Source organism: Eremothecium cymbalariae, chromosome 2 (genome assembly GCF_000235365.1).
Source record: "Eremothecium cymbalariae DBVPG#7215 chromosome 2, complete sequence".
In the NCBI taxonomy this organism is placed as follows: domain Eukaryota; kingdom Fungi; phylum Ascomycota; class Saccharomycetes; order Saccharomycetales; family Saccharomycetaceae; genus Eremothecium; species Eremothecium cymbalariae.
Window position 1 is genome coordinate 227,648 of NC_016450.1, and position 15,652 is coordinate 243,299.

The 15,652-nt window shown below is 42.4% G+C and overlaps 8 protein-coding genes and 1 further gene across 8 annotated transcripts; 3 read left to right on the plus strand and 6 right to left on the minus strand.

Moving 5' to 3' along the window:
- Positions 1 to 52: 52 nt before the first annotated feature.
- On the minus strand, positions 53 to 1,891 carry VPS27 (ESCRT-0 subunit protein VPS27; the record flags this gene model as incomplete). Its single annotated transcript, XM_003644645.1, has 1 exon — positions 53 to 1,891. One exon carries the CDS (start codon positions 1,889 to 1,891, stop codon positions 53 to 55), a length of 1,839 nt encoding a protein of 612 aa, XP_003644693.1.
- Positions 1,892 to 2,268: 377 nt separating this feature from the next.
- On the minus strand, positions 2,269 to 3,036 carry ROT1 (Rot1p; the record flags this gene model as incomplete). The annotated part of the gene is made up of 1 exon (XM_003644646.1): positions 2,269 to 3,036. The coding sequence occupies one exon, from the start codon at positions 3,034 to 3,036 to the stop codon at positions 2,269 to 2,271; it is 768 nt and encodes a 255-aa protein (XP_003644694.1).
- Positions 3,037 to 3,829: 793 nt separating this feature from the next.
- Positions 3,830 to 5,371, minus strand: CLN1 (cyclin CLN1; the record flags this gene model as incomplete). The annotated part of the gene is made up of 1 exon (XM_003644647.1): positions 3,830 to 5,371. The coding sequence occupies one exon, from the start codon at positions 5,369 to 5,371 to the stop codon at positions 3,830 to 3,832; it is 1,542 nt and encodes a 513-aa protein (XP_003644695.1).
- A 1,185-nt stretch (positions 5,372 to 6,556) lies between these two features.
- Ecym_2126 (uncharacterized protein) lies at positions 6,557 to 7,825 on the minus strand (the record flags this gene model as incomplete). Its single annotated transcript, XM_003644648.1, has 1 exon — positions 6,557 to 7,825. One exon carries the CDS (start codon positions 7,823 to 7,825, stop codon positions 6,557 to 6,559), a length of 1,269 nt encoding a protein of 422 aa, XP_003644696.1.
- Positions 7,826 to 8,059: 234 nt separating this feature from the next.
- On the plus strand, positions 8,060 to 9,169 carry BBP1 (Bbp1p; the record flags this gene model as incomplete). The annotated part of the gene is made up of 1 exon (XM_003644649.1): positions 8,060 to 9,169. The coding sequence occupies one exon, from the start codon at positions 8,060 to 8,062 to the stop codon at positions 9,167 to 9,169; it is 1,110 nt and encodes a 369-aa protein (XP_003644697.1).
- Positions 9,170 to 9,556: 387 nt separating this feature from the next.
- Positions 9,557 to 10,946, plus strand: Ecym_2128 (the record flags this gene model as incomplete).
- A 131-nt stretch (positions 10,947 to 11,077) lies between these two features.
- Positions 11,078 to 12,988, minus strand: CIK1 (Cik1p; the record flags this gene model as incomplete). The annotated part of the gene is made up of 1 exon (XM_003644650.1): positions 11,078 to 12,988. One exon carries the CDS (start codon positions 12,986 to 12,988, stop codon positions 11,078 to 11,080), a length of 1,911 nt encoding a protein of 636 aa, XP_003644698.1.
- An 837-nt stretch (positions 12,989 to 13,825) lies between these two features.
- YAH1 (adrenodoxin) lies at positions 13,826 to 14,323 on the minus strand (the record flags this gene model as incomplete). Its single annotated transcript, XM_003644651.1, has 1 exon — positions 13,826 to 14,323. One exon carries the CDS (start codon positions 14,321 to 14,323, stop codon positions 13,826 to 13,828), a length of 498 nt encoding a protein of 165 aa, XP_003644699.1.
- A 521-nt stretch (positions 14,324 to 14,844) lies between these two features.
- VTI1 (v-SNARE protein VTI1) lies at positions 14,845 to 15,492 on the plus strand (the record flags this gene model as incomplete). Its single annotated transcript, XM_003644652.1, has 1 exon — positions 14,845 to 15,492. The coding sequence occupies one exon, from the start codon at positions 14,845 to 14,847 to the stop codon at positions 15,490 to 15,492; it is 648 nt and encodes a 215-aa protein (XP_003644700.1).
- Positions 15,493 to 15,652: the final 160 nt, after the last annotated feature.

Sequence of the window (15,652 nt, forward strand, 5' to 3'; positions counted from 1 at the left end):
TAATTTAACTGTCAAAGTATATAGACTTATATATTTAAGTATCTCCTAGTTTCTATAATTCGATTAGAAGCAAATCTTGGTTTGATTCAGCCCTTTCATCGATTTCTGTATCTTCATTAGCAACCTGGATCTTCTGGTTGGGAACTACAGGAAAATCAAAGTTCGTGATTATATTCGGCTGGATTCTGTCTTCCGAGTTGGCTTCTGCCTCTTCACGTGGATATGGTGGTTCAGATGATAAATGAGTCTCATTTTCATGTTCTCTAACTTTAGACAAGGTATCAGATACTTGAGGGTACTCTTCGGAAAGCGGATATGGCGATAGCGATTGTCCTTCGTCGATCCGATTACGAGTAGGCTCTATTAGTATATTTTGCAAATCTGATGCATGGCTTCTATTAATGGGAGATTCCAGTGCTATCTTTCCAGGTTGCGGCTGAGCACGGTCTTGGTTAAGTCTTCTAGGTTCATGGACAGTTGTTTTGTGGGGTAATTGATACGAATATGGGTCAGAAGGCATTTGTAAAATAGAATATTGTTGTGACAAGTTGATGTTCCTCAACTGTTTTTCCAACATGGCGTCATATATATTCATAATATCTGATATTTTTGCATTCATATCAAGAAGTGAGTTATATTTCTGGTAAGTATCATTTAATGCGTGGTTTAACTTTGGTCGTGTACCAATCACTTTTTGATATAGTTGCTGCAGCTGCGAATCTTCTAACACCGCAGTAGGAGGCTGGGTTTTCATCTTCTCCACCAAAGTGGCAAATAATTGTATGTCCTCCTGTTCTGAAGAAGTTAACTCGGGTCCAAAAGGTTGTTTTGGAATAAAAGCCTGCCGTGGCTGTTGCTGTATTGGCTGTGGGCTTTGTATAATCGGTTGCGCTAAACCCGTATTTGACCGTGACGATAATCTCTCCTGTTCTAAGGCGTGCTCCCGTAAACTGGCCTCGATAGCAGCACGCAAGTCCGGATCGTCTTCTTCATCTGCTGTCTTAGATTTATGGTTGGAATACGTAACCTCTGGTACTATGGTGTCTTGATTCCGCGATTCCTTCAAAGACAGCTCAATTGCCCTCCTTAAATTCTCATCATCTTGTTGTTGGGAATCCCTGTGTCTTTCTTTCCTTTGGGAATGCTTTTTAGACTTCTTGGAAGTCTGTTTCTTTAATCCATAGTCATCATGGCAGTTATCACAAACTCTCACGGGATGGAGAATACCCAAGTCGGGCAATGGAATAGTGGACGAAGAGTGCTCCTGACAAAAGATCCCACCGCAAGAACGGCAATGATGCTTTCTCTTCAGGAAAGTAAATGGCATCGAACATATCATACAAGCATCTGAATCAACCCAATCCGCGGGCGTCTTGGAATCAAACATCGCTCCCGCACCGTCTACATAATTCAACGAATCTGTTGGGAAATCAACCCCCCTGTTGACCAGCCTTTGGTACACCTTCGATACATAATTCAGTTGCGAGTCGTTCTTAAATGCAGTATAAAGCTCAAACACTAGCCTGGAACACAGCTGCTCCAACTCCGCATCATCATCAGACTCACCCTGTAAAATAACATTCTCCAAGCAGTCCATAAACTCTCGAGAGCAAACTTCTTTCAAAAATGGAGTGCCACCATTTTTAATGCAAACTTCAACCAACTTCCACGAGGCTAACTGTGTATGAGGATTCTGCCGTGACTGAAGAACCCGTTTCTTTAGACACCTCATACACTGCTTTGGAGTAACGCTGCGGGATCTTATAACATCTGAAACCTCCAGTGCAACAGGTAAGTCGATCTCTCCATTTGGTATGCTTTCACTAGTTGCCTTCTGTATTAGCAGGTCTAAATTATGAACTGTCAGAGCCACAGCCATGATATGATGCATATACAGTTAATCGACTATGCCCGTTGATATAACCAATCTCTAGCTGTGTTTGAAACAACTTCTTTGATGAAACGAATTGAGTGAAATATCCCAAGTCAAATGGGGGTTCAAAAGGGGTTCTGGCCTTCGTAAGAGACTAGAATGATGGAGGCTAATAGGGATCACGTGGTAAGGAATTTTAAACTCTGAACTGAGGTAATGGTAAGGTATATATATAATATAAGTAGGATCGATCTATAAAAATACAAGGTTAATAAATTAGAGAGTTGGAAATTTGATTTTTAAACTCATATTACTAAGTATAGTAGCGCGGGAAGAGGGGGTCACATTATGTATCTTCTGAAAGCGTAGAGAAGCGGCGCACTTGCAAGTAGCTCTTAGACCAGGAAGAATATCAAAGAACCGAGGCCAATCAGGGACGCACCAATCTTCCAACAGAGAGCTTCGTCGAATAGGATGTTCTTTTTAACAGCGTTCGTCTTGTATTTGTTCTCCAAGCCTCTTCTGACGAGTTCTCTCAAGCTTCTTTTACGAAATTTATTACCAGAAGAATCGGTTACCTGAGGGCTCTCTGCTTCGGTAGGGTTTAAAGTGGTTGTGGGAAGCATCTGGGGGGGCCTGTATGCCAAGTATAGGGGTTGCAACGGAGCACCGTCGAACTGGTATAGTTGTAGGGTATACTTCCCATGGTAGGGATCGATTTGAACCGTGAAACCGTTGAATGTCTCGACCTGGTTATAGCGAACGTATGTGGACTTCCCGCCGTCTTTGCATGGTTCACTGACTAATTGTCTTCCGTCAACGCCAAATGGGGTCAACACTAAGGTTCCATTAGCCTCGATTTTATAAGTACCGTGTTGAAAGGTCATCACTGCAGTCGGACACTTGTGATCCCTAGCATTTCCTACTACACGGTAACTAGCCTCTTCAAAAAACCCGTCTTCCGTGAAGGAATACGATATACCAGGTAGTGAAGGCTCTATTAATAGCTCTTCAGTTGGATCAAAGAAACCAGGGCCTGTAAACACTTGGTTGGACTTTGACGACCATGTTCCATAAAGATCACTTGCACTTTGAGACCGCACCAGAGACGTTAAAAATGTTACGCATAGAACTGCAAAACCAGGAGAGCCAAAGGAGACCATATTAGCGATCAGTTAATTATTCCCAAAGTGATATTCTTTTACGATCCTCCTTATAAAAGTTTTGGTACACGGATATCTTTCTATTCTTGTTAATATTCAGGTCCATCTCATGTCGACACCTAGCTATTATGTGTGAACTATATGGCCTGGAGGGGCTTTTCAGAACCTCGACAATTAATTCGTGCGTAGTGATGGCGTTTAAGACTCGATCACGTGATTTTGGATTCGCCGTGAACTGATGATTCTGGAATCAACTGGTGCACGTCGTTAGAGTGATATAAAGCTATTTAAGGAGTTCTGGAAGGCGTATTGACGGTTTTTCGGCGCTATAAATATGTGTCTGTATATAGCTGTGGTAGTGGGTGGGGGGATTGAGGGGTTTTATGCCAAACGAGGCATGGTTGGCTGCTAAGACAGTTGGCTGCCAAGGCATGGGGTTGGCTGCTAAAGGCAGACCCTCCAGCTGAAGGGATCTGGGGTTGAGAGTAGATGCAGCTTTGCCAATTTACAAGTTGATTAAAACCATCCTAATTAAAATCCTTATGGTTTTTTACGTACATTTACTTAAAATAGAAACATAAATAAGTGATGGCCTAAAGCAGAAACATATAAATCTTGTTGTATTCATGAGTCTCGTCATGTAGGCCTGGAAAGAAATGAAAGTGGGAAGATAACAAGTTTTCTAGGGAAAACTGATGATTACTATTATGACGATGAAAAAATGATAGTAACGATGCGTTGGAATAATAAAGAGGACAGCTTATGAAAAGATTAAAACCCAATTAAACCCAATTTATAATGAAGTTGCATTCCCTATAGCCAAAGAAATCAATGACGACCTGTTGCTCGTGCTAGTGTTTGACTCTTCTTCACTGGCAAATATATAGGTGTGGCCAGCAAATTTAGCCCTTGGGAGGATGGTGTAGCTGGTACTTGGATCGTAGTTTTCTTTATTATTATCCTTACCTATGATACTGTAGCTTACCTCATTTTCTCTATTTCTCTTCTGAGAAATGCTATTGACGCTGACCGCGCTCCCGCATGCGCTCCCTGGCTTTTGCACGTTGAAGGAATACATCTGGGGAGTGATCGGAGATTGTTGGTTCGATACCGAACTGAATACACTAATCTCAGAGTTGCTTGTGTTCTTCAACGGTGTATAGTTGGAATTTTGGGAATATGTAGGAGATGGGACAGGGGGAACATCATAGAACTTTGCATGTTTGTTCCTTCTTGATAAGTCCATCGCTGAAGCTAGCTGAAGCTTTTTCTTGAGTGATTCGTGATACTCCTTTACTTGGTCAACAAATTGAAGAACACCGGACTTATCACTGTACGATTCGAGTAGAGCATTGGGGCATTTGATGACGCCGTTTATGAAAATATTTAGGATCAAGGAATCGTTATTTGGAGACGGGACGGGCGACAGTAATAATGGGCCTAGATCCTGGTTTGTGAATTTGTTAATCATAGAGAAAACACCGTGCGCTAGCTCGAAAATCTCATACTTAAGGAGATCATACTGCCAGACAGAGAGATCTATTAGAAACTTTTTAATGTTGATCAATTGAATTTTGTTATCCAAGTCTTCATCCTCCTCGGTGACGTCCTCTTCTGTAGCGTTGCTGTCCTGAGAGTTGCGCTTATTCACATATTCTCTATTGTGCTCCAATTGCCTCTTATAGAGTTCGTACTGTATTAAGCAATTTTCATCGACATTTAAAACGTAATCGTTGATCATGGGTTCATAAACATCCCAGCTTAGCGTGTCGAGAATGTGTCTTTCCATCTGAGTGAACATGGACTCGTCAAAAACGTTCGAGCCACCACAGTAATGAACCAGCTCGGATAATCTGGGTATGCGTGCTCTAGGGTTGGGGCCATAGAATCTACCGCCGGTGGGCACTGTGATATTGTTAATGATGTGGTTGCAGCCACCCCAGGTCTTTGCCGCCAGCCACAGGCAGGTGGCAATCACCAGCTTTGCCTGATCTCTCAACACAACACGTTTCGAACAATAACGGTCGTACAACCTAACGGCGTGGAAAAAAATTCCGTTCGTAACACGGGTCTTCAACGCCAATTCAAAGGCAAAGCTTACAATAGCACCCCTAGTATGCAGCGCGTTCATCTCAGGCTGTTGGTCAATCAACTTGGGATCTGGTTTGACCCTGCATGAATGTTGCAGAACATTCTCAGAGATCTCTTGATGGTAATCCTGGATCGTTTCGTAGTGTGCTAGCAATTCAGCATTAGAGAGCTCAATGGGATAGTAAGTCTGCTTGGCAGTGACCACTAAGCCAAGAGTAATCTCCGAATTAGAAGTAATCCCCATGCTTGTCTTGTCGTTGTATGTATTATGGTGGTTGAAATCAGCCAACAGATTAAAAATCTCCTACTGAAACTTGTGCGTGAAAAATATCAGCGGGACAAATCTTAACAAAAAAATATGGGAAAACACACTGTAAATGTATAATCTGAGCTTTGGTAGTTTCTTTGGGTAGAAAAACTGAAAACGGTTATTCTAATGCCAGTTTGAAGTGTTCCTTGCCAAAGGTAAATTCGATGCTAACAGTGCTGGAATGGACTTAATATTAAGTGGCAGGGAAAATCAAAAAAATATTAATAATACAAAAATCGTGGGTGTGATAAGTAGTAGTATACCAGGCTTAAAGCTATTTGTAATATGTCTGGAAATGTACCAGATAAGAGTAAGCAATATATTATCCAAAATCCCTTTAAGTTTTATATATTGAATTCCAATACCTTCTTATATTTGAAAACGCCAACAAACATCAAGCAAGCGAGGAGTTAAACAATTATAAAAAACGCCAATTTTCCTGCCTACCAAAATATAACGCTCCAATGCATATTTAATGGAATGGTAAACACACAAGCCCTCACGAAAAAACTAACACTGGTTCAATGCAACATTTGAGTCTCTTAGTGACAAAAATCCGCCAAAAAAAAGTCTAAAACGTGGATTCTCCTGGGTCCAGAAAGTTTCACATAGCAGCGCTGTGCACAAACAGCTGTGCACGCCAAGTACACATATTACTTTTGAGGCAGAAATTGACGTTCAAGCCATCATAAGTCTAAGATTACCATTCTTGGGAGTGCATCCGGTAGGTGTATAACCATAAACCACGAATTTTTTTTGTTCAATCCATTACTTGATACTGCTTCGGATTCTGGGCTGATGACGCGAAAAGCACCAGCTTTGAAATTTCTCGAACAGATCATGGAAAGCACTGCCGATGCCTCATCGCTCAAAGAGGGCCTGCACAGGCTATGGGCCCCATGAGGAAATATGATGGAAGAGAAGCTTAAAAGGTGGCGGAGGCAGTTGTGTGGAATTTAGATTTTTATAGGCTTAGGAGGGAGAGAAGGATCAGACGGATTATCTAGGCGGGATCTTCTGTGTAATCTTTTTGTCGATCTTAGTTGCCGGAAGCACGGGCAAAATGCGTGGGAATTGGGTAGTGGTAGATACGAAGGCGGTAATCATGCGGAAATCCGTTTAGCGGGTGGTATAACAGGTGTCAGATCCTGTGAAAAAGCGTTCCCCAGGGAGCAGAGCTAGGAGAGGTTCGGGTAGGGTGATGCGGAGCGGTCTGGGAGGGTGTTCAGCCTTTCGGGTGGATATAGTGGTGGTGCTGGCTGGGTCTCGAATCCACTTGTAGATGACGGTTGGGTGGTGTGGTAACAATGCGTATATTTGGTGCTGTTCAACCTTTAGTAATTTCGGAGAGCAGGCAGAGGAGTTTGGCTGTTCTCGGCGTTGGCAGCTGATAATATCCAAGTCTCCGAAAACCGGCTGCTGTTGTGTTTTGGCGGATGCTTGGGAAACGGTTGACGGATGGGGGAATGTTGCAGTGTTTTGGGACTTTTTGGTCTCCAGCTGGTCGATTTGAGAACGGTTTTTTTGTGAGATGTTATTATTATGCACTCTATGCAGGTTCAGCTTGTCGTTCTTTTCGGATTCTGATTCTGACAGGCGAACAGTCTCTGTAATTTCGCTGTACAATGGCTGGTAGATGCATATACTGGACAAATTGGTAGCTAGCACCATGTTCCAGTGATCTCCCAAGAAGCAAGCGTCGTGTATGATTATCCGTGAGAATTCTTGGGAGATGAAAGGCTCCTGACTACCGTCTACATAGATTTGCACCATACTTCGATTTGAAAATGAACAGCTGGAAATTACTGAAAATACATTGCCAAGCCTCGTCACAAAATGGTTATCTAAGCTTTTCTGTAACGGTATCGAATTTTTTAGACGAATTCGAGGTCCGTCTCGAACCTCGAGGAGATATGTGTTAAAATATAAATCCCCTGTGACCGTATTTCCATCAAATTTGTTTACAAACACCTGAAACGTGCAATCATCAACGACATATATAGTTTCGTCGCTAACCGTATTAATCTGGATGCTACCAATGTTCCTTTTGGACTGCGTATCCAAGCAATGCAAGCAGCCACTGACACCATCCACTACTAGAACAGTACCTCGCCCCCATAACACTTCGAAATTGGACACAGCAAAGGGCACCGTCATGAAAGGTTCGCTTGTAAAACTCCTTGAATCAACCTCAAAAATATCAAGTCTGAACTGCTTGTTAAAACATATCATCATGTATAGCTTGTCTTCTGTAAATCGACACCTTACCTTGCCACCCGAAAACGACCATCCAGAGACCAAATTCTCCTGCAAAAATACCCTCACATTGCAGCCATAAACCACCAGCGTCCATCCTCTGTAACTCCAAACGTTCCTAGTCGCATTCATGGCCTTGAACAACCCATTTAACCTCTATTCATGTGCTGAAAGAGAAGCATGTTTTTCTTTCTCTTTCCAGCATCACTACTACCTTTTTTTGATGGAAAAAGATGAACCCACTAAAATCATGATTTGTGTCTCCAGCTCTCTCTCCATCCAACAAACTCATCACGAGGACACACGCGTGCAGCTCGATTGAACAAGGGACTGGGTCTATCTTATTTAGCACAACATTGCCCAGACATGCCTTGGGGAGAGTCTTCAGAAGACAGTACGAATGCTGTAAGATGGGTGATGGATGCGTTGCTTGGGAAACGCGAATCTCCATCTTCGAAATACAGGCGCGAGTTTTCACAAGATGATACAAACAACAATATCAAGACTTCGAAACCCCCAGTGTGGGGTGACGACGGGCAGCTGAAGACGAGAAAGAGATCCAATTCTATGGATACCGAATTTCGATCGAAATATGATCTATTGCCGGATTTGACAGAACAAGAGCTTGCGAGACCCAGCCTACTGCTAGACCCCGTCGACATACATCCTAGATCCCCTCGTGTAGACGCAGCTACTGATACTTTTAGCATAAAACGGCATGGGGGCAACGGTGAAGTAAAGTTTAGGTCCCCAAACGTAGACGATCCCGTGATATCCCGGTTATTTGGGAACAAAGAAACGAATAAAACTCCTGGAGATACACTGAGATTCAATCCACTGCCTGGCAAATATCCCACACCATCCTTGCGTCCCACCCCCAATAACAACAACATCAACAGCAGTAGCAGTAGCCTGCCGCCTTCGCGCCAAAACGTACGAACCATCGACCGATCCAATGACTACATCAAACTCTTGGACCAGTTATCTGTAAACAATAAAGAACTCAGCAATATCCAGCAGCACTTGCACAACAACAAGGCTCGCGAACACCACGACGCCTCCTACAGACAGAAATACCTCGATATAAGACAAGAGCTCATCCAGGAACTAAAACAATCAAAACTCATCTACGACAACTACTCCCAACTCTACGAAAAGTACACCCACCTAAAACGCTCCTCCCACGGCTCCGCATTCTACGAATCAACCATTTCCAACTTGGAAGCCCAACTCGTAGAACTAACCATCGCCGCCCAGGAGAAAGACCGCAGACATCAAGAAGAATTGTTGCAGCTGCAGTTTCGCTACGAATCTCGCATACAAGACCTCGAAACCCTCCTAAACCAAAAAAACAACTCCTCTCTAATCAACACCACCGCCACCACTACAAACTCATTCACCTCCGACTCCATATCACCCTACCACAAGTATAATGACACCATAGACACACAGTTCCTAAATCACATAGTAAAATGATATATACTTCAAATATAGCTTTATACGTTACCGTAACCATCCCGTTCTGTGACCGTCGTCCGAGAAAGCGAAAACAGAAACTAAGACTCCCAAACCTTTAAAAATCAACAGAAGTCTTCGATCAAAGACAGACAGCACAAACGGTAAAGCCTGTCATCTGAGGGAGATTACTACAAGAAAAAATAGTGACATCAATTCCGATCAAAAACATTGGTACTAGAGGTATAGGCGGTGTTTTCTTTGTTGTTTCTTTGTTGTTTCTGTGGCTCATCTATCATTTGGTATTGGTGGAATAATTGGGATAACTTATCACGTGACGGCAGTGTAGATTGGCTGGAAGTTAGATAAAGGTAGCAAGTGCAAGACGCAGCGAGAGAAGGGCCAGAGATGTCGGTTGTGCAGTCGCCGCAGCATGCGTCTCTTATGGCGGGTCAATTGACGGGGGGTGTTGGGAATGGGGCCGGGATGGGGGGGTCAGGGAGCGGAGAGGTGGGGTCGAATGAGGTGGCTAACCACAAGGGAGCGCCGGTTTCTAAGCTGGGAGCAGGGGGAGGGGGGGGGCAGGAGGGTTGGTCGCAGGCAGTGAAGTTTGTAGTGGCGGTGGGGGGTCCGGGACCACGGGGCTGAATAAAAGGTTAGACTTGGAGGAGATGGTTGCGGAGTTCAGCTCTTTGCTGGGGAGTGAGAACTGGTCGAAATATGCACAAATAATCAGTCTTTTTATTTTGGGGAAGCTTTCGAGAAAGGAGCTCGTTCAAGAGCTTTGTGTGTTGCTGAATCCGTCTCAGGCGGATAGTGAGGCACGGCCAGCGCTTGTGAGCCGTACCGTTTTGGTACGATTGCATAACCAATTGTTGTTAGCGATCTTGGCGAACTCGCTGCGTGATTCACCTCTAGGGTCCAAGGCTTCTGATTCGTGGGGGTTCCAGAATGGAACTGCGTACCAGAATAAAAAGCGCAGCAATAAGCATAACTCTCAAATTGAGACGTACAAGAAAATTGTTATGTCTTTGCCGGTGAGAGACCGGCAAAGATTAAAGGCCATAACGAAGGAGACGGGGAAACGCGGTTTTGTATTATGTTCTGTGTTACAGAATCGTCTTGCCAATATACCTAAAATACCCATTGTGACAAACCAAGAAACGCTCAAGAGAGTTAAGGCAAACAATTTGAATACGCCCTTGGAATGGTCCCAGGAGATAGTAAGCGGGTTTTCTGCCCCTCTTGCTGCTGAAAGTTATTCCCTGCCGGATAATGATTCGCTATATCTACGTATGGTTAGCATTGCCCGTGAGCATGGTTTGGTTGGCGCAGTGGATGGACACTGTGTGGAGATATTATCTCTTGCTTTGGAATATTATCTGAAGACCGTAGTGGAATCTGCCATAGACACGGTGAGATATAGGGAAAAAAAATATTCGGATTACTATGAGTTGAATGATTATGGGTTCCAGCAGGCTATCAATGATGCAATGATGTAGAGATGAAAGATGAGGCCGCTTCTATTTCTTCAAATCCGCTAATATCACTGACCAATGAAGATTTACAAGAGACTTTTACAATTTACCCCAACCTAGTGGAACCCACTGGTGCGTACTTTAGATTGAATGCGACTAGTTTAATAAACGATGACGATCTAGCGCAATTTAAAAGTCCCATCGATGATTTGCTGCAGTTTTCAGAAGCTAAGCCGACTTTTACTCCAGTAGATGAGCGCAATATGGGAACTAGGGAAGAACTTAACTGGTTAATAAAGGATATACTAACTAAGGAATAATGTATACTAAAATTTGATTCCATTTTCAAATTAGAACAAAAGAAACAAGTGAAAGCAGATAAAACATTAACTCTACGTATTTGTATAATTACAAATTAAGGGGGAAGGGGAGGGGGCGCTATAGAAGTGAATCAACATGCATGCTGTTTCTGTTGGCCTATTTGATGTGAAAGGTCTAACAGATGCTCGTCCTCGTGTGTAAGCGTTAGCAATAATAATGATTTTGTGTGTGTTAACAAACTTCGTAGTATTATGCTTATTGGTGATGCTGTCTCTGTTATGGTAGCTGTGGTAGATATTGCAGCTTTTAGGCATTTGTAAGATGGCGATGTCAACTCAACAAAATGAACATCGCTGAAGGAATGCTTATCATGCCATATTTTAAACTTTAGGATAATCACTCCATCATCTTTATCATCTTGTTTCAATTTTCCAAGTAGCTCATCAGCGGAAGCCCCTGAAAATACGGTCACTTTCTTTGACTCAAAAAATACAGATTTATCATGAACAGTTACTTTAATTTCGCTATCAGAATCACGATCGGTGCTTAATACATCAGAGGCTAACATATCAGATGAAGGAGAATTCTCTGATAAGAGAACACACTGAAAATCGACATGATCATGTTTTTGCTCCAAGATCCATGTAATAATTATCTCATGAATTAGGGGATTCTTTTCATGTTGTAAAGATATTATGCTAGAATTCGAATGATTTTGTAAACACATATCCATATATGCTTGACATTCCTGTCTAAACAAATCCTGAAGAGGCATTATCTCTTTAGGTATCACCCTATTAAATGAATATTGTCTACTTTCACCCGTCTTAATGGTCTTGGAGGCATAGTTGACAGAATACGATATGGCAGTATCATCCACATAGGCATAGCACCGTATTTTGCCATGGAGCTCCTCTATCGTATTTTCAATTCTCCGTCTGCTAATTTGTGCCTCTTCCATTTTATCATACAGTGCATTATACTCTGCTTCAGATTGGATGGCTTGTTGTTTCACATCTGCAGTTTCAGATCTGTTCAGATCTAATTGTTCTTCAAGTTTGTGAAGCTTAGTACTTAAGGGTTGAATGCTTAGCTCATGAGATTTCAGTTCAAACTCAAGAGTTTGAATCTCTTGGCGTAACTTTTCCTTTTCCTGCTTTTGTTCCTCAAGTGTATTATGCATCTCCTTCACTTGTAGTTCCCATTCCTGTTTCTCCTTTAGCAACACACTTTGTTTGGTCATTAGTTGTCCCAAAAACATAGACTTTTTGTCCTTGAATTCTTGAAGCGCTTTTTCTAACTTTTTTTCGTGATTTTTACGCTTTTCTTCGTTCATGCTATGTATTTCATTCCATTTCTTTTGTAATTGATTTCTCTCGATTTTTAGATGTTCTATTTCTTTCACCAATGCTTCATCTGGCTTAAACTTCTCTAAAGACAATAACTTAAGCTCCCATTCTTCCCTAACGGCATTAATCTTCTGATCTAGCTCCGCCTCTAAGTTCTGCACCTCGAGCTGTTGTTGAAGCGTAAGATTATTAAGGGCCAGCTCGTTATTCGCCCTAATAACCTCACATTTATTATTCAACATGTCTAACCGTGTGGTCATATGCGTGGTTTCAACTCTTAAATCCTTGTAGAGTGTAGCTTTTTTACCCAGTTCATACCGAAGACCGGGAATCGTCTCCCCCTGCATCGTCTTCATATCCTGCTCTATCTCTTCAATACTCTTCTTAAAATGATGAATATCCTTCAGAACTTTCCGCTCCCGTCTTTTAACCTCTTCTATCACTCTAGGATCGCCATAATAGTACTTATTCATTAACCTTGTGTTTGGATTATTTACATTCGAATTGAACACCGCCTTGGTCGTCATCATGCTGTCTATGTCCGGCACTGAAGGTGCTGATATTACGGCATTTGTAATCTCCGAAAGTGGATCTTTATTATCAACCTTTTTATAACGAGAAACTTGGGAATCAAATTCATGCCCATCAAACGACCGTTTTAGACTTATCGAAGGAATACGTGACTTATGCATCTTTTTGTGTATAGATCCTCCTTGGGTTTCAATATTGTGTCACTTTTGTCGCAGGATGAATCAATCTGCCTATTAAAACCAAAAATATCCTCAGCCACACCGCTTTTTAAAACACTCAAACCTGCATACAGTATTATCAGGAACCAATCGACCCAATTTCCTACCCTCTAACCAACAACACTTGGTAAATTATCCTTGTTACCCAATCTTCTCTTCTTTATAAACAGAATTGAACCATCAAGAGAAACCTTTATTTAGATTTATAATATAAACAATCATAATAATAAAACCAAAAATGTAAACACAATGATATAACATCACTATAGACGAAACACGTTCCAGTCATCGAAAGCTCATCGGCATCGGTCTGGATAAACTGCAACTCTGTGAGCTATTACCGGGTCTAGTTAGCTACTTATACGTTGGTGTTGAGTGGGAGACCCACACTATGTACATCCCTCTTGGTTGCTCATCTTTGTCGAGCTTTCTCCTTCCGATTTGCATGTAGAATGTTTCATTGGAAATCGATCAGTGGGCTCGACTTGCAAATGTGTTATCTGTATGTGTCTTATATATGATAATCGTGGTTTCCCGGTGGTCTTTTGCTTGCTGGTTTCTTAGAAAGCCAGGAACAGTATCTACAACGAAAACGGATGTCCATCCCACTGCAGCCAGCGGCTTCTTGTTTCAACTATCGCATAGAAAAACCTGTTTTATTTGATATAGGCTTATAGAATTACAAGGCAGTGGCTGGTTGGACTCTTCCTTTTTATTTACAAGTTAGTTCCTACTTGGGCACTTTTAAATATGTTTTCTTATTTTCAGTTTTGATATGACTCACTCGAAGTCTGAGGAGTTGACGTTCCTGGTCATCGCAGGCAGTGCAACTCTGAGGCCATCGACATCTTTGCTCATCTTGATACAGCATCCCAACCTACTTGTTTCCGTCAACCCGTAAGCCAAATCCAGCATGTCATTCTCATCATCCCCAGGTTCATCGAGCACGTCGTAGTAATCAGGATCGACAATGACATGGCATGTGGAACACGCACAAGAACCACCACAAGCTCCCTCAACGTCCAAATTATGTCCCTGCGCTATATCCAGCAATGTGTCACCTTCACACACCTCAAATGTCTTTTGAGTCCCATCCTTCAATATAAATGTAACATGCAACTCCTCTCCCTTCTTAGGCTCATGCAAAATACCGTGGTGTCTCTGCTGTATTAACGGTTTTCTAAGTCTAGCTGTTGCATTATAAATGTTACCCTGTAACCATAGCGGCTTTAAACTCTGAACTGTCCTCAGCTGCCGTACCAGCAAACGTCCTATCATTGTCTGACACCGCTACAACTCTATATTCCCCGCTCACGCTTTTCCAATCGACACAACCGCTTCTGTAGATGTTTGCACAACCTGCCAGTATTCAAATTCTGTACAAATTTTCACTTTGTTCCCAAGAAATAAGATATATAACTGTGCTTTTGAAGTAAAACGGAAATAACGACGGAGTTATGGGGAGCACCCGGTAGCCACTTACAAACATTGCAGACCTTCTTAACATGCCTTGGAGAGTACCCCTGGGTTCACACGCCTGGAGTGTATCGAGTGTGCACCGCGCAGTTTGGAGACGACGTATGTAGTCACGTGACGTTTATATAGCAAGCTTACAAAACAAGGCTCTTATCGACTTTTGTTTGTTTGAAGTGGTTGTTTGAGTCAAACAACCACCTCAAAGCCCCCGCTTATACATGGTTAACGGTTACAGAGGTCAGATCAAGTGTTATTAAGAGTTTAATAAGTGTTATAAGTGAGAAGTTTGTTGGTTTTATCTGGGGCCGCTGTTGTGTTTTGTTATGTCTTCCCTTTTGAACTCTTACGAGTCTGATTTTAGGACCACGCTTCAACAGACGCGAAGGCTACTTGACCAGGTAGGTTCGGAGCCCCTTTCTCAACGGAATAGTACTTTGAAGACAATTGAGCAGCATAAGGATGATTTGTTTGACATAGTTGATCAGATGGAGGTTGAGATAAATAATGTGGTGAATGATGTACAGGTTATGGCACGGCTTAAGTCGCAGTTGCGTGAGTTTAAGAGAGATGCAAATACGGTGAAGCAGTTGTTGGAGGGGTTTGTTGAATCTAGGGATAGGGAGGAGTTGTTCAGTGGTATGGAGCAGGGGTTGGATGATGACCAGAGAGAGCAGCTTTTGGCCAACCATTCAATTCTGCAAAGGACCGGGAATCGTTTGGTAGATGCTGCGCAGTTGGCGAACGAAGCAGAGGGGGTTGGGAATCAGATCATGATGGATTTAAGGTCGCAGAGGGAGGCGTTAGAGAATTCCAGGCAGAACCTATTCCAGGCGGACTCCTATGTGGACAAATCTATCAGGACGTTGAAGACGATGAGCAGGAGGTTGGTTGCGAATAAGTTTATATCCTATGCGATCATTGGGGTTTTGATACTATTGATCTTGTTGGTGTTATACTCTAAATTCAAATGAAAATGATGAATATATTGTCTCCTAAACGGAGTTGATTTTATGTAGTGGAGCATACGGTGCATATAAATATACATATATATATATATATAAGAACATGCATTCATAAGGAGAAGGAGGTACCTGGATGCTGGTGCGTACCTGCCTGCATGTATTCGGGGTA